Source organism: Protobothrops mucrosquamatus, unplaced genomic scaffold (assembly GCF_001527695.2).
Source record: "Protobothrops mucrosquamatus isolate PMUCROS unplaced genomic scaffold, P.Mucros_1.0 scaffold853, whole genome shotgun sequence".
In the NCBI taxonomy this organism is placed as follows: domain Eukaryota; kingdom Metazoa; phylum Chordata; class Lepidosauria; order Squamata; family Viperidae; genus Protobothrops; species Protobothrops mucrosquamatus.
In genome coordinates this window covers 197,669-225,048 of record NW_015387108.1, presented here as the reverse complement: position 1 = coordinate 225,048, position 27,380 = coordinate 197,669, and the positions used below count along the sequence as shown (strand labels likewise).

At 38.8% G+C, this 27,380-nt stretch overlaps 1 protein-coding gene across 1 annotated transcript; it reads right to left on the bottom strand.

Moving 5' to 3' along the window:
• Nucleotides 1-18,757: 18,757 nt before the first annotated feature.
• On the bottom strand, nt 18,758-27,090 carry PSMB1 (proteasome subunit beta 1). Its single transcript, XM_015819045.1, has 6 exons — nt 26,919-27,090; nt 25,306-25,413; nt 23,247-23,328; nt 22,283-22,412; nt 20,667-20,773; nt 18,758-19,615 (listed from the first exon to the last, which is right to left on the bottom strand). The coding sequence occupies exons 1-6, from the start codon at nt 27,023-27,025 to the stop codon at nt 19,430-19,432; spliced, it is 720 nt and encodes a 239-aa protein (XP_015674531.1). The 5' UTR covers nt 27,026-27,090; the 3' UTR covers nt 18,758-19,429.
• Between the last annotated feature and the right edge of the window lie 290 nt (nt 27,091-27,380).

The window sequence follows — 27,380 nt, the reverse complement described above, 5'->3', positions numbered from 1 at the left end:
GATAAAAATATTCTGTTTCTTTTGAACACCTCATTTAACCATCCAAACAGAAAAGAGCTTGAAGCAAAGTCTCATTTGCTTATCTCAAATTTCAGGGACGCCATGTGGGACTCGCTCAAGACATTTTGCTGCTGCAACTGAGGTCCAAGCCATGTTCCAATTGGTACAGGGCCAATGGTGTTCAATTTACAGGGTTACTCTGAACCATGTCTCTTCAACGTGCTGCCAGTTGGGTATAGGCTTTCCCCCCCCTAAGTTCATTTCAGGCACATCATATTTTACAATATAAATGCTAACATTTACAGTCTAGGGGGTTTTTTTCCTTTAAATTTTTGTTAAAAAAAAAACAAGGAACTTTTGCACTGCAATAGAGGTTGAGAATGTTTTTTTTAAAATTTTTGTCATCTTCATTTTCAAGGTAAATTTAAGGCTTTTTGTCCCCTTAAAATGAAAATCCTGTTTCCCCTCTCTTCATCTGTACCCATCTATTTCTCATTCCTTTTGCTTCTTCTAAGTGTGGGAAAAAAAGAACCCATGGTTTGTCAGGGTGCTACTTGCATTGTAAAAAGTAATTCAATTTTACACCATAGCAATGACATGATCAAGGGAATTCATAGAAAGCTTTGTGGTCTGAAGCATTTAACAAGGATGTGAAAAGTTCTCCCAGCTCCCCCAAGAAAGACTTGGCTATGACAACAGCAGATAACTAAGTAAAGCTAAAAAGCTGATAAAGGAGAATATTTGTAGCTCAGGGTTGAAATAAGGGGTCCTTGATACTCAAAGCTTTTTAAAAACACAGTATTTTCCTACAATTATTTCATCCAAGACATAAAGTCCCATTCTCACCTTATTAAGATTAATTTGCAGGACGGGACGCTGTGATCCTCAGATTATACTTTGCTGATAATCTAATCTAATACTGGAAATGATAAATGAAATAGATACAGCCCATTACAACTGTTCCTGCATATTAAATGTACATGTAATATAGCCAGATGCATAACTGGCCTGAATTAGAGGCATTGGGAAAGCAAGGGCTAGCTGTCAAGGTCCTTGGGTCTACATATTATACATATCAGAAGATTGTTGTGAAGATTAATACTGCAATCCTGAACACGTTTATCCAAAAATAAGCACCATGACCATTTGGTGGAACTTCCTCAGAGAAAGATGTTTAACAGGTAACCTCATCCTGAGATGCCTCAGAATTAAAAGATTAGGAACAGCTAACTAAATGTTTTTAGCTAAAGTCAACAAAAATGTGTCCATAACCTACTAGATATATGACAGCAAACATGCTATTATTGGGATAGTTCTGCTCTTTGCTAGCGGGCTATGGAATAAGCACCACGTAAGTATCAGAAGGGGCAAACAAAAATGTTAATCAGATCACTCAGTGCCCTAATCAGGACTTCAAATCCTCTTCTTTCAACCTGAATTTGCCAATATTGTAAATAGGAGTCCATAGGTTCTACAAGATTTTGAGCCTCTTTGCTAGCAGCTCTGAGCCTTTGGGTTAGAAAGATAAGATGATTGATTTCTGACTCAGCTGCATTGTGCTTGGTGTGGGGTTTGCTTTGTTTTTAAAGGTACTATATGTTTTTTCACCATTGGGAGAACTCTTACCTTATCCTTCCTTCCAGAACCTGTAAGAGAAATGCTAGCTTGGTGGTTTTGCAAACTCCTCTCAATAGCCTAGCTCAGGGGTAGGCCACCTTGGCTCTTTTATGACTCATGGACTTCAACTCCCAGAATTCCTGAGCCAGCTATGCTATGCTGGCTCAGGAATTCTGGGAGTTGAAATCCATGAGTCATAAAAGAGCCAAGGTTGCCTACTCCTGGCCTAGCTGCAGCAAGCAGAAATGAAAGTAACAAGTGTGTTGCCAGTTTCTCCCTTGGCTTCGGCCAAGGTACCTGCCTGCCTTGTGTGGAGCGGAGGTGAGGGGATTTGGGTTGGTGCAGCACCTGCAGCAGCTTAGATTCCTTCAAATTTGGGTATAGAAGGTGTAGAAGTACTCTAAATTATTAGGCATAATTTTATGCAACTACATGCAAAGATACTTTCTGACACATGGTTTAAAACTTTCATTCATACTTAAAGCATCACCGTCACTTTCTTGCGTGTAGTTGTCAATTCCACTCCATAAGGTCAGGCTTCTTTCATTCAGAAATAATACATTTCTCTTAGAGATGCTGAGAGACACCCAGCATCTCTCTTTTTATTTCACGTCTTTCATGTGCTAAATCCTGCTCTTTACTCCTCATACATTCCAAACTTCAAAAGAACCAGTCATATTTTGGCCGGCATGCCACAAGTTCAACCAAAATCCTTTTTCCCCCCCCACACCATGCTCATACTGTTCCATGAATCTAGAACTTAGGCCTTTAATCTACACAGACTTCTTTACACACTGACACACTGTTGCCTACACCCCACCAACTAGGAAGTATATGCAATGTACAACACATATTTAGAATGCAAGGATATATGAAATTCATCTATATTGCAAAGTTTATTGGTGAATGAAGCTGTGGCATGCCTTCTTGACACAGCTTCATTTAAGCTTGTCCTACAGTTTTCCCCTTTTGGTTTAATACTTATGCTATTTTTAAAGGAATGTTGGAAATCTCTATATAATTTGAATCTAATGTAATTTGAATTGTATATGAAAAACGTGGACTTACGCTACTGAACATCTTTCATAAGAGAAATTTTTTAACTGCTACTTCAGCAGTGATCGCTTCTACCCATTTAGTCCTATTGAACTTAATAAAATTAGTATTCAATAGACATGAATACTTTAATATCTTTCTATCCTTGCAGACCATCCTGGCTTCTATCATAGGTTGCTTTTTATTTTATCTTGAACTTTTCACCTCTTTGTTTGAGGATTTCATCAACTTGATCCACCCACAGCCTTCTCTGTCTTCTCCCTCTCCTTGGGCTTCATACATTTATTTGGGGAAATGAGCTTCATTCATTGTTTCTGTATAACCAAACCAACTCAGTATCTTATTTATTTTCACTTTTATATTAGGCCCATCAGCACCATTTCTCCTTGATCTATCTTCTTAATTTTCCTTCTATGTTTTCACTATGGTAAGTCCTTCCCATTGCATTCTATTTAATTCTATGTTTGTCCCGAAACACCCAGCTTTTACTTTCCTATATCAAAGTGAGCAGAACCATTTTGCCTCTTTCAACAAACTCATTGCTCACAAAAGACCTTCCTCTCCACCAGCACCTGTAGATCTTTAACATTTCTCCACCCATTTTCCCATGACAGAAGGCGTAAGTATACACTTACTCTTTCACATATAAATTATAATGAGTTGTCAGTGGTAGCCCAGAATAAAGAAGGCAGTGTTATCATTCTATCTTTTTAAGGAATACAGACCCAAGAGGCTAAAGTTTACATATTATTTACACATCCATCCTTTCCAGAGCCCATTAACAATGTTAATGCTGGGCCGGTCTTTGTTTTGTAAATATTTTCCCTCTATTATGTTCCCAGCCTATCTAAAGGCCATCAACACCTAACTGAGGATAAACTGGGAATGCTCACCTTCTATAGCCATTGCCTCTCAAATGAACCATGAAAGAGCCTTTGGAGATCAAAGTATCAGCTTCTACCCTTCCCCCACCTTTCATACTAATTTGACTGAGCTACTGATGGGATTTAGCACCCATGTGGGATATGGATATGGCCCAGGAGTTGAATGATCTGAGAGAGAGATGGCAAAGGAAAAGGTGTTGGCTTTCTTAGGATTTCCTCACAATATAGTTAAAAGCCAAAAGAGAAAGCTGCAATGACCTCAGGTACCTTTTGTTCATGTCAAAGGAATATTAGTCCGTTTGTGAGGTGGTCTTGCTAATTAATAAATCAACATTTCTCAGTTCAAATAGATTAGTCATATATATGCTGATATACGCGATTTATTCTCCACAGTGTAATATTTCTCTGCTAGAGAGTTTCTTTCTCCTTTGAGAAGATTTACATTTTTAAAATATTTTTTTTTAGGAGAGAATATGCATCTGGACCTATTATATCAGAATTTTATAACCTTAGTAGACTTTAGTTGGAAAAAAGTTACATAATAGTTTTAATTTTTTTATAGCTATCTAAGATTAGATGGATCTTGCACCCCACATAGGGTAACCTAGAAGAATTTTCTTGCAGTATATTGTAAGGAATTATTTTCCAATGATTTTACTATATCTTTTACTTAATTTAAGTGATGTGAGCTTTATAGTATTATGCAAGGGCACTTTTAGGAGAACATCCTTAATGTTCATTTTGGAAATTAAGAAAAAAATGCACATCACTTGAAGCAAATTTCCCCAACTTAACTTCCTTCAAATATATTACACTATAGCTTCCATCATCCCCAGTCACCAATATCAAGAGATGTGGAATGTGATAACTATTACCCATCAGAGCTGCAGGGACACAAGGCTGAGAAGACTTGAGATATAGGCACAATAAATTCAATTCACACTTAAACTGTAAATTATTACTTGATTTTCACAGAGCAATTTACATTGCACAATAAGATGGAGAAATTACTGATGCATTTATTCGAAGTAATTTAATTTACCTATTTTGTAGAGAAAGAGATGTTTTGATGTCCTGACGAATGCAGTGACATCCCATTCCCATTGATCTAGGACAGGGATAGGGCTGGCTCAGGAATTCTGGGAATTGAAGTCCACGGGTCATAAAAGAGCCAAGGTTGCCTACCCCTGAGCTAGGATAAGCTCCACTATGTAGAATTAAATTAGAATTATTGTCCCTGACTGAGATATATAGGATTATATTATTATGGAGCTAGGAAATCTGAAATAAAGGGTCTCCATCGCCTTTTCCAAAGTTGCCACACAAATGCCAGTCTATCAGCTCAAAGAAATAATGATTGAAAGGAGGAGAAAGTTACAGGCTAAGTAAGGAATTAACTAAAGAAAATTCAAGTGATTAAAAAAACGAGGAAATATATCTTACAAGATTAGGTAGGAAGCCTTTGAAAAGAGATTTTCAGATTGCTGGGAATTGCTGAAAGATTACTGGGAAGAGAGATGTCCTCTCCAATATATTATTTTCACAATGAGGGCTGTCCATGGGCTTTTTCATTGTAGAATGGGAGTGAGAGCATTTTCATTTCTCAGCCCAGTATTTTTTTTTGCTATGTGCCCTCACCCCTAAAAGAGGACAACAGTCATCTTACTGGGTGAATCCCTGTTACTGACAATTCTAGCACAAAGCTGAACTTTAAGAAATAATTCAGTTAGGAATCATTCATTTTTGCCACTTTTCCTTTATGCCATCCTCTTCCTCATCTCCCCCACCCATTTCCTCCCTGCCCCCTTGTTGGCACAGGCTGCCATCTACCAGCTGCTCACAGTTCCTTCACTCGTTTGCCTTTCAACTACCATGAAACACATTTAAGAGGAATTGCTTCCAGCTCAGAAAGCTCCCCTTTTCTCTGCCTTGGTTGCGGATTTAATTATATATATATTTAAAACAAACCAACCTGTCTAGCTTTCCCGAAAGTCACTTCCTAAAGTGCAAAGGAAGTTATTATGTATCAGTGGTGGCGAACCTGTGGCACTCAGAGCCCTCTCTGTGGGCACGCGCGCCGTTGTCCCAGTCCTAGGTTTTCATCTGGGTTTTATAAAACCTTTTCGCTTTAGGCCTCTGCCGCCATGTACAAAAAAAAGGTTCAATCAGTCAATTTCAACTTCTTCAGGAAAAAAAAGATCTTGCAAAGTTGGAATTGATTGATTGAACTTTTTAGTCCCACCCAGTCTGCTGTTACCACAGCAGCCACGCCCACCCAATGGGCCATGCCCACCCAATGGGCCACACACACCTGGCACCCGACGATGCATAAGTGGGTTTTGGGTTGCAGTTTGGGCACTCGGTCTCTAAAAGGTTCGCCATCACTGTTATATATCCTATCCCACCACAGTTGAGATTTGCCAGTCAGTTGTCTTCTAATTGATTTAGACCAGGGGTGACAAACTCAATTTCATTGAGGGCCGCATCAGCATTGTGGTTGCCCTCAGGGGGCTGGGTGGGTTGGCCAGGGTGGGTGCGGCCTACTGGGTGGGCATGGATGGAGTGGGTGTGGCCTACTAGGTGGGTGTGGCCAGCTCTACATCATTTGCGTCAAGGATGCCTGTGGGGGCCTGGGCAGGAACGGGATCTGAGGGTCTCTGGCAGAAGGGGGTGGGACCAGGGCAAGTGCCAAGGCATGGTCCACTGGAGGAGCCTCACTGTTCCTCTCAGGCCATGCGGGGGGGGGGACTTATGGAGCTAGGACTGAATGTGTTTCAGCATAGATGGCCACCACAAAATTGTACATTGGCTCCCAGCTGGCCTGGGCCAGGGCCAAGGCAGAGGGGGCAGTTCCATCACTGTTTCCAGGATGGCTTCGCGGGCCACATGAAACCACTTCGCAGGCCACATCCGGCCCCCGGGCCTTGTGTTTGACATGTCTGATTTAGACTGACCTCTGAAGTGATTTTTTTTCCACAACCTGTATTTCACTGGGAGTCGATCTTACCCACAAAATGATCATTAGCATTTTCTGGAAAAAGGTTTTACCCACCAAATTAGATGTAAACAAAACTGTGTTTCTTGCAAGCACAATAGCTATGAATGTGTTAGAAGACTAAAGTAGCATCTGTCATTTACTATTTACTCCTGCAATGCAGGTAAGTCCTCAACTTACAACATTTCATTTAGTGACTGTTCGAAGTTACAATGGCACTGAAAAAAGTGACTTATGACCGTTTTTCACACTTACGACCGCTGCAGCATCCCCATGGCCAGGGGATCAAAATTCAGACGCTTGGCAACCGATTCATATTTATGATGCTTTCAGTGCCCCGGGGTCATGTGGTCAGTTTCTGCAACCTTCTGACAAGCAAAGTCAATGGGGAAACCAGATTCACTTAACAACCCTGTTATTAATTTAACAACTGCAGTGATTCGCTTAACAACTGTGAGAAAAAAAGCCATAAAATGGGGCAAAATTCGCTTAGCAACAGGAATTTTGGGCTCAATTGTGATCATAAGTTGAGGACTACCTGTAGTTGAGCTAGCCCAGGGGTAGGCAACCTTGGCTCTTTTATGACTCGTGGACTTCAACTCCCAGAATTCCTGAGCCAGCCATGCTGGCTCAGGAATTCTGGGAGTTGAAGTCCACGAGTCATAAAAGAGCCAAGGTTGCCTACCCCTGATAGCCTAACATGGCAAGGATCCAAACAAATATGTTCCATGCAGGTCCTATCAATGAACAGAATGTAATGACTACCTCAGACTGGATAAAAGTTGATAGATAGCAGAGAGAATGGGTTTCATGAAGCCTTGGAGAACAGAATTGTGTTTTCCTCAGGTTTGCCCTGAAGCCTTTAACTGTAGTGGAGGATGCTATCTTCTGCCAAAACCAAACCTCATTTCAACTATTCAGATTTCGACGGTTCAATTTTTCTGTGTAGAATGCAGAAGTGGAGTTAAGGGGACTCCCTTCCTTCACTTCAGACAGTAAAAGATCTTGTCCTCCTGACAAGCCACTCCTTAAACTGCAATGAGATGACTTCCAACAGAAGTTGGTCAATGGCAAAAGGATCTGCTATTTAACCAAAACTATAAAAACAACAGCCGACCAAAATTGGTGCAGAATTGAAACTATCCCTTTCTCATTTTAATTCTACATTTCCTCCCATCAGTTCAGGGTACATAAATAGGAATATTTTGTGTTGGAATAAAATTGGAACAAAAGTATCATGCAGGGGTGTCAAACTGCCGGCCCGTGGGCCAGATGCGTCATCCGGAAGCCGCGCCCACCCCATTGCTGGCAATGGCAAAACCGTCCCGATATGTTGCGCAATGTCACGTGACATCACGAGTTTGACTGTAGAGGTAAGCTGGGATTTGGTTAGTAGAGAAATGTTATCAAATAAACTTCAGAAACCCCTTAAAAGATTTAGACTCCTTCCCTCCCCCCCCAACTTGGTTTATTCATATTTTTCTGTTCATCTTGAGTAATTATATGTAGACTGTAGGTCAGTAACAAGAAAGAACTATGAGCAAGCAATGGAAGAGTATGCAAAACGAAAAAGAAGGAAGGCAATTCATCCATATACATTAACTATATCAGTGATGGCGAACCTTTTAGAGACTGAGTACCCAAACTGCCACCCAAAACCCACTTATGCATCGTAGGGTGCTGGGTGGGTATGGCCCATTGGCTGGGTGTGGCCCATTGGCTGGGCGTGGCCCATTGGCTGGGCGTGGCTGAGGTGGTAACGGCAGACTGGGTGGGACTAAAAAGTTCAATCAATTCCAACTTTGCAAGATTTTTTTTCCCGCGAGAAGTTGAAATTGACTGATTGATTGAACCTTCTTTTTTTTTTGCACATGGTGGTGGAGGCCTAAAGCGAAAAGGTTTTATAAAACCCAGCTGAAGACCTAGGACTGGGGTGACGGCACGCGTGCCCCCAGAGAGGGCTCTGAGTGCCACAGGTTCGCCACCACTAAACTATATGATCGTTTCATATCAATAATGTGAAACACTTAGCTAGTAATTATTATTATATGGCATTTCCACAATTTGAAGGACATTATGGTCAATAAAATGACACATTAACTCTGCAGACCTGGGAAGGGAGAGTGGTTTCGTGTGTGCCTGCATCCCATGGATAGGGCTTTGCTTGTTTGTGCAGCCCGGGTTTCTGGCATGCCATGGCCCAGTGCCGGTCCACAGACCAGGGGTTGGGGACCCCTGCTCTAGTAGTTTAATAGATAGATATGGCCAAAAGCATATCACAACACTCAAAAGAAAAAATAGTTGTTCACATCTGAGTGCAGAAATAAATACATTACTACATATAGTTAACCAAAAAAAAAAAAAGAGAGGCAAAAACGTCACTTGGATTCAGCTTCTCTCTGATTTTTAATGCAGTGGAAGCCAAAGCAGATTTGTTTTTTCTCTTTCATAAAAACTGTTTTAGTTTTCCTTAATAACAAGATTCCATACTTTTGTATGTATGGGGAGGTTGCTTTTTTTCCCCTTTTCAAAGAGGAATTTGCGTAGATTTGTATAAGCTGCCTGACAGTCTATGCCACTATTTTAATATGTGAAATTAAGGAAAGTTTGATTAAAGATCCCGTCCTGCTGAATCTCTTTCATTTTTACATAGTTGGAAAGGATTGTTGGTAAACGCTCTGAATAAGTAAAGTTTTGATCGCACAAACTTTCAGACTGAGGAAACATGGCTAAAAAAGGGTTGTGGTGCAAAACCCATATTCTGTTAACTTCAAACCTAGTTAAAAGGCCTTGCTTTCAAGTGAAAGCAAATCTTCATGCATCTGAAATGATGGAGGGAAAACTATTTTCTTGGTAAGAATATATGGAAATTTCCCAAATATAGTGGGGGAAATACCCGCTATAAACGCAAACTGTTTAGAACCATTGGTTGTTTTGAAAGGGAAACACCGGATCCATACACAATTGCTGTTTCAGTAAAGCAATTAATTTATTGAAGATAAATTTAAGTGCTTTGAGGACCATTATTCGAAACAGCAAAAGGAAAGACTATAGGCATTACCGACATTAAAATATATGCAGTGAAGTTCACTGTAGACTATGAGACTTAAATTTAAGAAGAAATAAGTTTTGCTGTCCCTACTAAGAAGTTCTATCAGCCAGCGCTCCGTTCGGTTGATTCCGCACCCTACAGTTGAATTCTGCAGCTTTTCTGAACTTCCCGCCTCTGCTCCCCTTTTCATCCCTGCCTTTGTCTTAGGATAACACCATTTGGCATTTCCTGGACAGCCTGGACTCCATAAGGCTGCAGAGCTCGAAGGCTAGAATGACTTGAACGTTGCCTGCTGAGTCTGAAGAAGAACTTGAGTGAAAATAATCCTTTCTTTTGTTCGACCCCCGGCTTGCTTTTTGTTTGCCTGACAGATGTTCAGCCTCTGTGCGGGTGCACGGAACGGCTCCTCCAAAGAGTTGCCAGGCCTTGTGATCCATCAGCTTATTGATTTCTGAATCTCCCCCTGCTTCTTCTGGCACCCACTCAAGGCAGGCCTGGCTTCAGAGCCTCTAAAGATCCCCCCCCTCCTGTCCCCTCCCTTTTTCTGCTCTCTTTGACATCTACATATTGATACCTGAACTGGGACACCTCCTACTGTGCAGCCCCAGGGGAAATCGTATCTTCCTTTACTTGGGCTGACCATACAATTTTAAAGGGCAGCAAGCGTGGGGCCGAGGGTACGGCCCAGATGAAATTCTGTCAAAAGAGGCAGATGTGATGATGTGTCTTGATGTGTCCTGACATGTCATTTGAAACAGGAAAGCCCTTGGGGACGAGAGGCCCTGCCACTTCTCTAAGCTGATTTTGGCTTGATCTGAACAATAGATCTAGGGATGGAACAAAGGTATACATCTGAATGTGACTACGCGCACCGCACAGATGTTAGGCTGGATGAATCCGTATCCCATTTATTTAGTTGTTGTCTTCTTTAACCTGGAGTGCTTTGTGTTACTTGCTGCCTTATATGGTTTTTAATCTTTTCAGAAAGACAAGAATAATTCTGCTGGATTAAACCTGACTAATCCAACATTGTGTTTCCAGCAAAGGCCAAAAGACCCATGTAGGAAGCTCTAAGTATATCGACAAGCAAATAATGTGCTGAGCTTCGAGTGCATTAAGAGGCAATTGGCTTGCTGAGCAATGAAGTAGCATTTAGCATGTTATCTGAACCCAACTTCTGTGCTTACTTTATTGTTCATGGTAGGAGAATCAAAGCCTAAGCCATGAGTTAAATTAGCCTTAGATAAGCACATATGTTGTGTACAAGAGCTGCAACCCTCCACAAGATATATAAAGTTCAGAAAAATGTATTAAGTTACCAAGCAGGTATCAGTAAAGTCAGGCAAGTTACAACAGGATGTGTTATCTTTATACAAATGATCTTTGTAGGGCAGGTTGCAATTCTAGTTCAGTCATTTCAATCAGGAGAGTTGATTGAACTTTGCATACATACAGTATCTGCATCTTACCCCCCCTTTCTATTGTTCTTGTGATGCTGCTCATAAGCAGATTATTTTACATTTTTATAGGTCTGATATTGTCGGAAGATATGATCATCGTGACTAATCTGGATCTTGGCAAAGATTATCTCATAGAATCCCAATTATTTCATCTCACCCAGGGTTTTTGAAACTTGGCAACCATAAGCAAGCTGGGAATTCTGGGAGTTGAAGTCCACACATCTTAAAGTTGCTAAGTTTTAAAAATACCAAGCTAGCCCATTCAGATTTGGCTCTACACTGGATCACGCAATATTACTGACTTCCTGTGGAATAATTAGGTTGATATAGGGCAGGGGTAGGCAACCTTGGCTCTTTTATGACTCCTGGACTTCAACTCCCAGAATTCCTGAGCCAGCCATGCTGGCTCAGGAATTCTGGGAGTTGAAGTCCACGAGTCATAAAAGAGCCAAGGTTGCCTACCTCTGATATAGGGTCTCCTGCTCAAGCAGGGGGCTGGACTAGAAGATTTCCAAGGTCCCTTCCAGCTCTATGCTGATTCTGATTCTATTGACAATAGCTATATATCATTTTGGTTCTAGCCACTAGTTCAATCTGCAGCAATTCATCCATGTGTACAATCTTTGCCTGTTCTTAGACCCATGGGGTGATAATAATGTGAATCGGACTTCAGAATCTGATCAGGTGAAACATTTAGCTTGGCAAGATTGTCAAACAATCCCAATATAGTGGAAGGTTGTCTATCAACATGTGAAATGAGGATCCGTCACACAGCAACGGAAAAAAAAACATTACGAGAAAAGATGGGTGACTGTACAATATCCCCATGGCTACTACCATCGTTAAAAAAAAGGAGCAGTCTACTTAACATTGACACAAAATCTCAGAAAATTAATAATTGTGGAAAATATTTTTCATGGGACAGCAAAGATATTTTATTCTTTTTTTTACATTTTTAACTAACTCATTTTAAAACCCAACGACATTGAATAGAATATCAATTGCTGACTTTCTACTCCTGATCTGGGCATATGATGAAGCAATTCATGAGCTGTTTTCTGGCTGTGTTGAGGGCTTTTTATGTTTCTCTGCTGCTATGTGTTTTATTTCTTGTTTATTTTGTATTTGTGTATATTTTTATTTATTTTAATGTTGTGAGCCACCCAGAGTTATAGATGGGTGGCTCTATAATTTAATTGATTGATTGATTGAATAAACAAATAAATCTAGGTAGCTATATAGCATACCATGCTGCAAGGTATTCTCACAGGAGCAACATTAGATAGATGTATGAATATTAACGTTACAGGACCAACTCTTCCAGGTGTTTCTATCTGTCCTGTCTAACTTGGCAGGAGTGGCATATTGTAGGTTCCATCAGCCAAAGAATGTTGGCTGGCAGGGCCCCGAAGAAGACCCTTTTCTGTTGATCTGCCTGCCATCTGGCATATCTGATACTAGGTTGACCCCCCGCCATGCTGGCCTTTGATAAAGCTTTGAAGACCAGGTTCTGTGCCAGAGCCTGGCGCCCTAGATGAATGACAGAGTCCATATCTTGGCTATGTTGAGGGTTGTTACAATTGAGAGGTTGCTACAATGTCTAGTTTAATGAAAAGAAGTACTAGGGTGATATGATAGCAGTGTTCCAATATCTAAGGGACTGCCAAAAGAAGAGGGAGTCAATCTATTCTCCAAAGCACCTGAAGGCAGGACAAGAAGCAAGGGATGGAAACTAATCAAAAACAGAAGCAACCTAGAACTAAGGAGGAATTTCCTGACAATTAGAATAATTAATCAGTAGAATGACTTGCTCCAGAAGTTGAGGGTGCTCCAACACAAAAGGTTTTAAAGAAGAGATTAAACAACCATTTGTTTGAAATGGTATAGTTTCCTGCTTGAGCAGGGGGTTGCCTAGAACAGGCATGTCAAACTGCCAGCCCGTGGGCTGGATGCATCATACTGAAACAGCCCACCCCATTGCCGGCAATGGGGAAAAAGTCACGATATGTCACGTGACATCACGTGACATCGCAAGTTCGACATGCTTGGCCTAGAAGATCTCCAAGGTCCCTTCCAACTCTGTTTAATGCTCTGGTTGCTGTCAGTTTGTTTTCTTTTAATGTTTCTATATGCTTTAATTGTTTTAATGGTGTATTTGATAGGGACAGCTATAGAAACTGAGCAAATAAAATAAAATAAACACTATTGTTCCAAATCTGTTATAATACTAGCAGAAATTAACTTTTCCTCAATATCCCAGACTACAACCTTCTCTAAAAGAAAGATACTTATCTGGTCTTTCTGACTGACAGTGCTAGAAGAGTAATTTCTTTGACCTTGAAGGAAGCTGACCTTTTCTCCTAACTCATCCTTTGAGGTATGAAACTGAATCTAATTTTAATGCTGCACAACAATGGAAAAAGATAGTTGTGAGAAGAGAGGCAAAGTCTTTCTAAAGTTTATTTTAAACATGTATTCTACCTATTCAAACATCATAGAGGTTGCCACTGAGGAAGGAGTTAGGGAAACTTTTAGTCTGGGCAGCTGTTAAAACTGTCCATTTCCCTCTCCATTTGGCCGAAGGAGTAAATGTAGCACCAGCAAGATTGTGATTCTACACTACAGCTAGCAAATAAACACTTATCACCCTGGTATGTTTGTTGCCACATCTGCTTAAAGGATGGGATTAACTATCTGCTTAATGTCACACATCATTATCCTGCGTTTAAAAGATCCTTCCAGCCAAATTTGAGAAGGGAAACCAATTGCTAAGCATGAGATTTGTGAGAAGGGTGGCTTTCCTGAAATCTAATCGGAACAGAAATACCCCATGCATGGAAGGGACGGTAATAGCTTTTGTTACTGGCATGTAGGCAATATCAAGTTCCCCCAAGCCCCTTCAGATTAGAAAAACAGCTTATTTTCAATGATGGTAGAGATAGAGATCAAAAATGACCAGGATCTGAAGGACTGAAGGATATGGGAAGGGGGGGGGTTGTCATTTCCTGTAACTTTTAATACCGTCCATAGTCTTTGTACAGGGTAGTTCAGGGCTCTGGTTTCCATTTAATCCTTCTGCATGTTTGGATCACATCCTCCCATATTAAGATTTATTAGGGGACTGAATTCACTTCAATTTACTATTTCTAAGTAAAATTTTTGTAGAGAAGGTCTGGAAGGGGAGGAGGAGGAGGAGAGGCAGGAGGAAGCTTCTACTGTGAAAACGTGACAGTCTCAAAGGGTGGTACATTCTACCTCCCATTTTCAGTTCATTTGAGTCAGTAGTTATCAGAACTTTGTATACATAAGATAAGAATATTCCCTAAATGTATGTTCAGAGAAGGAAACATGATTCAGTGATATGCTCTGGAAATTGAAGATTTCAAACTCAGCCAGTAACATCTCAGAGGTATTTCTCATGGTATCCAAAATGATCTGATAGCAGATGACAGGACCTATTAGTCAGGGAACTATTGGGAAGCAACAGATCAATTGTGACAAACCACTGCCATTTAAGAAAAACTTAGCTGATACAATACCCCACATATAATACTCTAAACCAAATGTACATTCAAATAAAAAATATTTTTATGGGATAAATTTGAAAAAAGAGTTTAAATTTTTTTTCATTCTATAGCTGAGATCAAATAGATTCTAACCATCCTACCCTGTAAAAGACTTGCTTTAAGAGCCCTATTTAAAAATGATGTTGGAAAAAGGAAAGGCATTTTTATTTGACCTGTTTAGAACTGTGCTCTATCTATAAATGTCATTAATGTGGGATGGAACAGGAAGAGAAACGGAATATGCGTAAGAATTTGATACCTTGAGATCAAACAAATTGAACCAAAAAGAAGCAGTAAGCTTTCAGGTTCTGTAGAACTTGGAGATAAAGATACCAAAGCACTATGGTTTAACATTTTAGATATTTTCCCCATCAACAAACATGGTTATCTTTGCTTTTAGTGATCACATATATTCACTCGTTTAATTATCAAAATGACAAGAAGATGTGGTTTTTTTTTTCTGAAGCTGTACTATTAGTTCACATTTAGCTAGCAGGGGGTTGCTGCTACTCTGTGACACGTGTTTGCTCAGTCGGGAGAGGGAGAGGAAGAGGAAGGGAGAGAGAGAGAGAAGGAGGGAGGGAGGGATGAGAGGGAGAGGGCACATAGATCCATCTTCTGGCCTACTGAAATCTTATCAGCTAAATGGCAAAATGCTCACTGAGAAGTATTGAACAATGAAGATTACAAATGAACCCATTCATTGCTCTGGATTATTTTCAGATCAAATTTAAAGTGGTCATTGCCTCCCCATTTGTGGTGACTATGGCTTTCAAAGGTTACATTAAAGTATTCATGTTCCCTTCTTCCCATTTATACTTAGAGATAAATGTTAACCTATGTTCTGGCTGTGGTAAAGAGATGATCGCTTACTGATTAAATTGTTAGTTGGCACTGTACTGAAGCCTAATATAGGCTTCTGGACATCATAAATCATGTATATTGTAAGACTTTCATTAAAGTTATACAAAATATATTGAGAACAATGCTTAATCCTGTATATACCTTACCTCCTCAGAATAAAGGTTGAAAACTACACATCAAAGCAAATTGATTCAGTAGCTCCTCTGAGAACATCTGGATCCAACTTACAACTGGTAGAACATGGCCAAAGGTAATTGTAAGCCCAGTACTTTTTGAGATCCTAAACTATGCACTGATAACTTGAACATTCATGTGCTTGTTTGAAAACTACTTAGGATTAAAATTGAATGTCTCTGTGGGTTGACATTACACAAATATGAAAGAGCATTGTATGATTGCTGTATCAGATGGCCTATTTAGGAAGATGATCCATTAACAAAAAAATAAATTCATTAACCAATTAAAATGGGGGATTTCTGAATCCTTTGGTCCAGAATATGACTTTGCCTTGGTATTTACATAGAATAGATTGACTGCTGAACTTTCAGTCATTCAGGGGCTATTATCTATGTTTGATTATCATAATGGCTGAGCTTGTTTGAGGAGGGACATTACTAGGTGATGGAGGTTGTTATGTTTAAGGATTTATGACAGCAGCAAATGTTAACTTCAAATTTTACTAAATAGTGTATGATAAATAGACTTTTACCACAATAAAACAAAATCAGGCAACAAGATGAGTGTATGAATTGCAAAAGGGGGATGTGCCTGAAATATGCATACCCAACTTGTCACTTGAACTGAAAGCTTCATAGATTTGCATTTACAAGGATAAGCAACTGTTCAATAGCCAGTTTGATGTAATGGTTAAGGCATTAGGCTAGAAACCTGGAAACTGTGAGTTCTATTCCCACCATAGGGCACAAAGCCAGCTGGATAACCATGGGTCAGTCATTCTCTCTCAGCCCTAGGAAGCAGGCAGTAGCAAACCACTTCTGAAATTATGCCAAGAAATTTGCAGGCATTTGTCTGGCCAACTGCTAGGAGTCAACACTGACTAAAAGGAACCAAAATCAAAAATCCCACCAAACAAGTGTTTTAGAATTTTTAACTTTATGTTCTTATTGTGTCTCTGTTCCAAATAGTTTATACATATTGTGTACCCTTCCTATTTGTCTTTACAATACTTCTGTAAAACAGGTTAAGCTGGGAAATTACTAGTAACTAGTTTAAAGTTTGTTTTGATGGTTGTACTAGTCCTCACTTAACAACACTAATTGTCACTGGAAACTCTATCATTATATGGCACAATCATAAGCTGAAAAACCATGTGACAACAGGTTGGCAAAGGTTGATATATATTTCATGTGGTCCTGGTTGCTGTTGTTAAGTAAGGACCTCATGTAACTTGCAACTTCCCGCTAGCTTCCCCATTGATTCTGCTTGTGGGAAACCACAAGATCAGTTCTGGGTTTCTCCAAATTACCAAAAGATATCAAGTACAGAAAAGAACAAGGTATAAAAGGACAACATCTAGAAAGAAAAGGTCGGAGAATCTGTAATGTTTTGGTATTTAGACATATTAATAAGAGAATATATGGCAAAGGTGGATAAAATCATACATACTACTTAGGGAGAAATTTGGACTTCCATTGCCATAATACTAAAACTTGGGGTCACCAAATAAAACTGACTGGTAGGCAATTCAAGGCAATATTGTATTTATATTACCTCATCCTGATTTCTATCTATCTATGAAAAATAAAGATACCGTCTATATTTTCCCGATAAGAGCTTAATGCTAAGACAAATATTCTCATATGAAAATACCTGCCTAGGAAGATGTTAACAGTGATATAGATACATAGTATGTTTAATTTTCATGAGCTATTTATTCTGTTTAGATAACTACCATTCAGAAAGATTTTCCATGCTTCTTAATCACAGGACCTCTTCACTTTAAAATAGCAATGTTGCCACCTAATGGTCACTAATGCAACAGCTTTGCCAAACCCTTTGGTAGAAAAGCACTATCCTTGAATAGTAAACACAAGGCCTTTAAACAAGTCAAAGAATATGGGGAATGTAGCATTTTCTCATCTGTCACATACAACGAAAGAAAAAAAAAAGGAGTTTTTTTCATCACGGTCTTGAGATATACCAATGTATAAAAACTACTCACAGACTACCTCTTTTACTGATTTTAGTACATAAAAATGAGTGCACTTTCACCATTCCAGGTGAATAAGTGAAACTGCCAAGCCACATAGCATTTTAAATCAATTATCTAGCTTCAGATGAGCCATCGTTTTAGAACAGAAATCTAGTTTCCAATTTTAATGAAAGAACCACCTCTTTAGAGAGGCACATATCTTACTCTCTGCTTTTATGTACAGTATCATAGAAGAATGTAAGTTGAAGTTCTAGGTAAAAGGTACCTGAATTCCATTCATATTGTACTTACAAAAGCAAATATATACAAGACGTTCTTCCTGTTAAATAAAGAACGATCTAGCCCAGTGGTGACCAACTATGGTAACTTTACGCATGTTGGCTCAGAAATTCTGGGAGTTAAAGTCCACAGGTTGCAATGTTGTCATAGTTGCCCATCCTAATCTAATCCAGTATTATCAACACTGATGAATGATGGCATTCAGACCATTTGTCCAGTTTTGTTCTGGAGATGCTGGAGACTTAATATGGAGTTCTTCTGTACAGATAACATGACCTTTATTGCCAAGTTGCAGCCATGTCCATGCATCGTTTAGCTGCAATTAGCAATTAGCCAACAACGGGGTGCTTATATCTACAGTCCTTAATAGATTACCAAAGGTGTCAAGCACCCTAATATCATAATCAGAAGTTTGCTGATAACTTGCAAAAATATTCTGAAACAATTCCCAAGCCAGAGTGAGTGAGATACATGACACTGTACATGGAAATCTGGGAAACGGAGGAAGAAAAGCAAATGAAGAAATACACACTGCAGTATCACAATGCAAAGTCTACTTCTTCCTTATTTGCTTCATCACTTGCTTTCAAGTATGTAAGGGATGGAACTTGCTTTATGATGTCATTATACAAGTTTCTTCGCTTTGACAAAACCTTGGTTTTTCTGCAGACACCCATGGCACCGTAGTATAATTTGCTGAACCTTTTAACTAAACATTAGGAAACAATGTTTAAATAATTAACCTTAGGGGCAATTTTTTTTTTTAAATCTTGCCCATGTGCCTAGAAGATATTTCATGGGAAGGACATGTGTATTAGAGATGTTAAAATATATTTTCAGCCAATCAAATACATTAACATATATTGCATTTATGCTATGTGGCATCATATGGTTGGTATCTATGCTTAGAAGCTAGTACTTAATTAGAAGCCCGGTAGGGAATTCCAGGACTTTAGACAGGGCAAGGCAGTTAAAAAAAATCCTCACTTCTACTGTATAATGCTGACAGGAAAATTACACATCATCCATCTTATTTTTTTAATAATTGGTACCAAGAAATGTCAGTTCCTCAACTGCTACTATTTCATTTTTTAAAAAATGCATATTATATATAGATATGCATTTAACTTCATTCACATGGCTACTTTTAGGTAATGTAACTTCTAGAAATGTTGAAATTTCCAGAATCCCCAATCAGCTTGCCTATAGAAATACACAAGGAATGAACCCTGGGATGTTTAAGAAATTCTTTGTATTCTGCATCAAATAATAAACTTGTAGATTGTACAAATGAATAGATTCTCTCCATAAGCTGAGGTCACATAACCCAAATTCTATTTGTAGAACATGTCATGAAACATTACACATGAAGCATCAATTTTTCCCCTTATTTTAATTTATCAAATGTTAACATGCTACCTGTAAACAATCTGCATAAAAATGACTGTTAGAGATCAAGCATTTTAACTGAATGGTGCAGCGATTAATCTCTTCTCAGTGGAAAGCTTTCTTCTTTAATTCCATCTTTTGTGATAATGCAGATCTTTAGTGCATCTCCTGTATAAACATCTCTTTCTGCAGCAGAAATGAAGACATCCTTTACCAGCTGCAAAGCCTTTTCCAAGGACAAAGGCAATTGTTTCACACCCTGCATGTTCTTGAGGCCAACCTTTTAAAGAGAAAAAAAACATTTTAAATAGTTTATAGCTTGGTAGAACAAGTCTACCGTGTTGATTACAACAGCAATGATTCAGCATTACATTATAATAATTTCACCTGTTCAGATGCATTAATACAACTATCATCTGAAGATAGCAAATCAACATTCTGCAAAAGCGAAGGTGTTCTTATCATTTAAACAAAAGTAGCATTCAGATCAATGAGTTGTATTAAGAGGAATGAAGTTGCTTCGTTCTTCGCTTGTACACGAGCAGCCTTCCAATGTCTATGGCTGAACACAGTTCATTAGACTGTAGCACGGTTTTGTAGGAACACACACACATTCTACCAAACGCCTCTGCAGAAATGATTCCCCTCTCACTTATTCAAAGAGAATCTGACAGGGAATTGCACAGCTGGGGTCCAAATGGAGTCAGAGACGCTGACAAGAACCAATTTTATATAAATAAATATATTTAGAGTAAACAAGGTAGGTAAACAGGAGCATCGTCAGGTAAATCAACACAACAGGAACATCATGAGGTAAATCACAGAGAGCATACAAGGCACACAGAGGAAAAAAGTGGGAAACAAGGCACTCCCCCTTTACACTCACAATAACCAATCATAGTTCAGATTCCTTCATGCAGTGGCCAGCTCTCTTCAATCAATAAGCTATAATTGTGTGTTCTTACTCATTGTCCAATCCTTCACTGCTCCAGCTATTAAAATTTAAATATCTTAACCGTACCTAAAGCTAGTAAGCGAGAGCGAAAAACCAAGTTGTGTAAAACTATTCAATCTAGGCTTATAAGGCTCATTTTTAACTGCCATAAGCAGAGTGGCAATAAAATGTCAGTGGTTATGAATTTACCTTTCTTATTCCTACTATTTTTCACAATATATAATCCAAAATGAATAAACCACATTATGGCTTAGGGTGAAGGATTCTTTCATCTTCTGAAAAATTATTCTGATGGCTCCCAAATAATATTTTAGAAAGAGTTAAGGGCCCAGACATCACTGTATCAATAGATGCACAACAATGGAAGAACACTTACCTGATTGTCCAGCAGAGGTTGCAGCATAGCACTAGCTGATCCACCAGCTTTGAAACTATCTCTCTGGTAAGATCCTACTGGATCAAAACTGTATACCGCACCTTTCCCTAGAAAAGTAAAATAGGTGTATAGGAATGTCACATGCTGGAACAAGGACTTGACAGTTAAGTACAGTGTAATAAAATTGATTCAAAATGATAGTCATTAATAAAGTGAGAACACAATACAAAATAATGAACCAAGTTAAACCACCTAATGGAAACCAAAGATTTGTGTTTCCTAAACAGAACTTTAGTTTAAACAGAAGTTTAATTTAACCCTGCACTTTTAACAGGTATACCTGTTAAACAGGTGTAACAAAACTGAACAGGTATGATCACTAACTTGCAAAAAGAAAGGCATACAAATCAGGGACTAAATAAAAATTTAACACTATGTAAAAGTATAATGTAAAGTCTGTATCATGTAAAGTTCCCACATACTTTTTGTCTCACAGAATTTATACTGCTAAATGGAGAAAATGAAACAATAAGAGTCTGTTTGCTTCTTTTCTTTAACATAGGCAAAACACTTTAGATCACAATGACTGATCTTCCCTGATTTTTTTTTTAAATCAAAGACTCATAGCAATTGCTAAGAGCACACTAGGTGCTTACAATTTAATGATAAATATTAAATATTTCTGCCTGTTATTTTAGATCTTGTGCAAACTCTATAGATTTTCTTGTTTACAAAATAATAAATTGGTTACAATGAAGAATCATCATATCTATAGAAAGAAAATTCTGCATCTATCCTTGTGAATATATAACAATTCAAATGGAAATCTTTGCACCATGTTCAGTGTTCTCTTTTGGGGTTGTTGCAGGGCATGACACTCCATGGAGTTCTTCAAACTTGGAAGTTTTTAATCAGGAGAGAAAAGCCAGCTACGCTAGCCTATTACATCATCTTTTGATCTAACCTCATATTTTGTTTGTGTGAACTGTATTTATTTCTAGTAAGATGAAATTCTCTTCAAGAAAACTAGAAACTCCTTCTTTTGTGAACTGAACATAAATATCCGAAGAGATTGGTTTTCGCCCCTTTTAAATTCCATAGAGTTTAATTCCACCTTTGGAATAAGTACAAATGAACATCACAGGCTGTTTAAGTACCAGAGGATTGCATTTTAACCACCCAAATGTGATTCATACCACAACAGAAAACTATTATGATGAAACCACATGCTCTACTAAAGATTTACACATTTATAAATACACAATTACTATCCTGGGATTTACATGTTTGGAGAGGTGAAGCTGTCATGTTATTTTAATGGCTGTTTTTAATCAGGACCACCTTGTTTTATGTTTTTCATTGTTTTAATTTAATATTATATTTTGTAAGCCACTGAAAGCCCATTAGAGTGGGCAACTACAATCAATTTAAATAATCTTTATATTAGTATGTGTGCTAAACATATTGCTATATGTTTAAAAAGCTTTTACTTTTTAAACGGTAACTTCAGAATCATATTATAAGAACTGCTTTATTTTCCCAGTCAAAGCTATTGTCCGATATCTCTGGGCAAGTGATCTCCTTAACACTTTTACAGGAATCCAAATGGAACTTACCTTCCTCATCCAATCCACCAATTATGTTGTAAACATAATAAGGGAAGAAGCGTCGTGAGTACAGGATTGTAGAAAGCATGGCTGCAATTGCTCCTGAAGTCATGATCTTATTATTGGAATGCTTGTACATCTGGAACATATTTACAACAGAGGTAAGCAAAATGTTCTTGCTAAAATTGTCCCTAACATGAATTTCCAAGCAAGCAGATATCTACTGAAAAAACATATTAAAATAAAACAGGACTCATTTGCTCTAACCAAGAAAAATAAATCAGAATTTGTTAATGAAAAAAATAAATTAGGCTGATAATTTACTTATCATATTCCAGCGTCCAAGACAGAAGATTAATTTTCCTCTTCTGCTACAAAAATACGTTAGCACTGTACTTCTACTTTTGGTACAAATTCAGCTCTTATATACAAGTTTGCAATAAGCTTTTTAACAGCCACAATCACTCATTATTACATGTTTCCTATATCTCATTTATACAACTGAGATTAATGGTAAAGAGAAAATGAAGTAAATTCATGCTGTGACTTGCACTATTTTTTAACAACACTATACAAGTGAAATATATCTTAGCAACTTCCTTAAACAGGCATATTCATTTGAATGCTACATGTCACTTTGAAATGATATTCCAACAGTTTAAAGAATAATAAAACCAGACAGTTTACAAAAATATAAAAGATGAAGCTTGCAAAGAAAAGAACAGTAAGAAACCTTGGACATTTATTTTGAGTATTTTCTGTTTTTTAGAGCTTCCTGTGATGCAAATTATAAGTAAAATAGCACTCAGCAGAAAAAGTTGTATAAATACTTATGTAACAACCTGAGCAAGCACAAATTAAACACTGAATTTATTATGTGTATAAAGAGGAAAAGGGGATTTAAGTGTCAACATATCAAATTAATGTAACAATTGAGTACAATTTCAATACTAAGTCATATACAATAACCTACTTTCAATCTTGCTTCGAGGATTTTAGTAAGGGTAAGACAGTCTCCATGAAATCCACTGCAGCCAATAACTGTTGTATCTGTCCTGTACAAACATAATATTGATAAGATTGTAAGTAATTTTGACACACTACAACAATGTATTCTCCTAGGGTTATTTTATATATACTTCTTTCAATACTGCAGTAAACTATGTCAAATATAGAAAATAACACTTTGAACAAGTGCTAAATATACTAAGGAACTGATTTCAGGGAAGTTACAAAAGCCTCCTTGTTTATATGCATGTGAACAACACCCCCCCCCCTCGGTCCCTTCCACATCCAACAATTATGAATTATTCACCAAACAGTACAAGAAACACATTGCTATTTTTGTAAATTCATGGGGTTTTAGATCTGTTTTTTCTTCAAACATTCACATTGTTACTTATAATGACTATCTCAACCAACAGAAGAAAAACAGGGTAAATTTTCAAAGGGCACATCCTAATCAAAATTAACAGATGTTCAAAACTCCTTATGTAGTTAATCTTCAAGCACAATCTAATGGATTTGCACTAGCAGTCACCCAAGCCAAACTGGGAAACGATTTAAACCAATGTTTCTCAGCCTAACTTTAAAATGTGAGGACTTCAACTTCCAGAATTCCCTAGCCCATCAGTCAGTTAACGTTCATCTTAAAGTTGCTGAGCTTAAGAAACACTGGTCTAAATCTATCGGACTTTTCTGCTTTAGACTGAGAGACAATGAGTGATACTAAAATTAATGGCTGTATGGGAATATTACCCAAGGTGCCCCTTATGCTAGACTTAAACTACTGCAGTGCTACTCTACAACACTGGCAAATACTGAAGTTATTAAGATACATTTTCCCTCCCCCAAGTTAAATATTTCATTTACTTATAGTGAAGCATTTTACTTTTCCAAATGAAATTAAATCAGAGGAAAACTTATCCTGAGTGAATGAATTTTTAATCATTGTTACACTTTAAAGTGAGCACACACATAGCAATAAAAAGCTACATGTGCTCACTTTTGCCCAGGATGGAAGAAAAAAAAACTACATCAGAAAAGAATATTTGTAGCTCTGGGTTGAACTGTGGGGTCCTTGGTGCTCTCTCAGCTTGGTTGTTTTATTGCAGATGTTTCATTACCAAACTAGGTAACATCATCAGTGCACATTTCACAATCTTTTTGATATGCAATACTGGACCTGCAGGGTGTTGAAACCTGTAGTTCTCAAGCCCTCTGATAAAAGAATACACTATCTGGAGCAACTGAAAAATGTATTATCTTAGTAGAAGTATTAAGAACAGGCTAAATCTTTTGGTAATGCAACTGTTGTTCTATTTAATAGATAAATTAAAAAAGAAGTATATAACAGAACAGATTGTTTTAACACAGTTTTAGTAATTAAAACATAGACTACACTCAATCATTCGGTCCCTGGTCATCCCATGATTGGGCTATTGTAATGCACTCTACATGGGGCTACCCTTGAAGAGCATCCAGAAGCTACAGCTGGTGCAGAATGGTGATCACCTTTAAAACCCTTCATGGCATGGATCCAGGCTACTGAGGGCCTGTCTCACCCCACTGGGATTGGCCCGTCACACTTGTGCCGGCAGAGGAGACATGCTGTGGGTCCCATAGCCCGATTATTCCAGCTGGTGAGGTCCAAGAGGAGGGCCTTCTCTGCTGTTGCTCCTCTGGAACATCTTGCCCCCCCACGTGAGGTTGGCCCCAACCCTCCTATCCTTTCATAAGCATCTCAGAATTAGCTCTGCCAGTTGATTGGGGTCCCAACAGGGGAAAAACGCAGCAGAGGTGGTTGATAGAATAACAACAGATCCCACCTCTATCCCCTTCACCCCCCGCCCTCCCTACATGTCATCAGATTCTAATATTTGGCTTTATGCTTTAATGTACTGTATAAATATATTTTTACACTGTCCAGAGTTACCCTGTGATAAGATGAGTGGCCAATAAATTTTATAAATAAAAATAAATGTTTTTTTATGAGCATGTTCCAAATATCACTAAGCCTGGATCAAACTTACAGCTTGTAACATTTAGGGCTGTCCCGGCTATGAATTGCGTAGTCTTCACTCAGTCGGGTGTCTGAAGCGACAACAACAAAGTCTTCACCAGCAATTGCCAATATGGTCCTGAAGGGGTAAAAAAAAGAGAATTGATTTTTTTTGTAATTGTTTAGCCTTTATTCATTTACATTTACTGTGGAACCTTCCATATCAGCATTTTAGTTTTACTTGTGCCCTTTAGACTTTTTTTTTAAAGGTAAGAATTATACTCAGTTGCTCACAGCCATAAAATGTAAAAATGTGTGACATCAGTCGGAGTTCAATAGCTATGGGGAGCCGAAACAGCACTTTCCACTGATGATACATAGGGGCACAATATGGGCTGGGAGAAGAGAGTTGTCTCAAGAGGTTTACTTTTTAGAAACATTATGGAAGTTCTCCAACATTCATTCTATTTAACTTTGCCTTAAAATGTGCATTTCCCACCTCAAATTGGCAGGAAATCATTCTTCCAATTTACCTTAAGTATGCATGGATGGAGGCTTCCACACTGAAGCCTCAAGATACCCTCTTTTTGGTTTAGATGCTATTTACTTGGAAGTTTTCCGTAATCTCTTTTTATCCACATTTAAAAATTATGGAAAGCAATAAGACGACAAGCTTTTAAGGAAAACAGTTGCCTTTCTTTTGAATTTTACATTTAACATTTACTATATTTAAAAGGTCCCTAAATAAGCTGGATAAAGAGTTCCCTAAATAAGCTGGATAAAGAATCAAACAAGTAGCAGCATATAAGGAAACTGAAGGTGACATCTGAAGCAAATAAAATCTGCTGTAAATAACACTTCAGGACCAGGAGTTAGCGTGTCCATTGAGTATTGCTTAGTCAGTTTCCAAAAGGCAAACAGAAATTACTGTACACTCTTGCTTTGCGCATTAATATTTACGCCAAGGAAACTTCTCTTGGAGAGTACTAAATATTTAGGAATTTGTAAGTCAAAAGCAACACGTTGCACTGGGTTTAGAAAATCAATCCTGAGCTATAGCCCTGGCACAAGATAATTTCAACCAGTTGCTACTGGTAATTCAGCCTTGCTTAAATTTCTGGGTTGCCTTTGAAAGAATCCCTACATTTAATGCATCACTAAATCCACATTATTATACTCTGCTGCTGCTTCTAAAGTGAAAGTATGGCCTTTGTGGCTGTAATGATCTTACTGAGTTTTACCATGCTTTATATACATTTAGTTAGAAGTCACATCCAGGCCTTTCAGGGATTTACAGACGAGTTTTAAGTTATGGAAGAAACAAGAGCTTGAGGAAAAACAGAATAACTGCACATTCTCCTACTGCACAGGGGGATGAGAGGGCAGGGCGAGAAAAAGAAACTAACCTCACTCGGAGAAGCTTTGCTGAAAGGCAGGATCAGTCTAAAGCAGGGGTCCTCCACCTTGGCAACTTTAAGACTTGTGGACTTCAACTCCCAGAATTCCTCAGCCAGCTTTGCTGGCTGAGGAATTCTGGGAGTTGAAGTCCACAAGTCTTAAAGTTGCCAAGGTGGAGGACCCCTGGTCTAAAGGGAGAGGAAGCGCCAAAGAAAAACACCGGCGCACAACGAACGAAGCGCTTACCCGCCATTGAAAGTATACGGAGAGAAGCGACGTTGCACCGCAGAGCTCTCTCTGATCTCTCTGGGCAACCCGAACACAGGGTCAACGTAACCAGCGGTCGACAGCATCGTTGCTCCAAATCCACCAGTTCCCCGCTTGCTGCTGTCTCACGGCAAGATGGTGGGAGCGGAAGCGGAAGCGGCTAATGTTGCCACCCGGCTCCGATCGCCCTCACTCGTCACAGCGCCCCCTCTGACGAGACGGGATATGAAAAAGCTCAGCGGAACGGGGCGAGGGGGGAAGATCCTCCGAGACGCGGAATTTCTAATGCTAGGCAAGTCCCGTGAGAGGGGCTGGGTTTGCACAACACGCGTGCCGTGGCTAAAGCGCGGTTGGATGCTAGCGTGTGGGCAACTGGTACTCTCCGGAGATCTTGCTGGCTGAAAGCTGTCAAGGATCACGGTTTGGGGGGGGGGGGTGGCG

What these genes read in the sequence shown, in the direction of transcription:
- PSMB1 (XM_015819045.1), bottom strand. Translation starts at nt 27,025, where the DNA reads ATGCTGTCGACCGCTGGTTACGTTGACCCTGTGTTCGGGTTGCCCAGA. An exon ending in TCCTCGAAGCAAGATTGAAA is followed by an intron (nt 22,413 to 23,246) that starts GTAGGTTATTGT and finishes AATATGTTCCAG; the next exon opens with ATGTACAAGCATTCCAATAA. An exon ending in TGGTGGATTGGATGAGGAAG is followed by an intron (nt 20,774 to 22,282) that starts GTAAGTTCCATT and finishes TTACTTTTCTAG; the next exon opens with GGAAAGGTGCGGTATACAGT.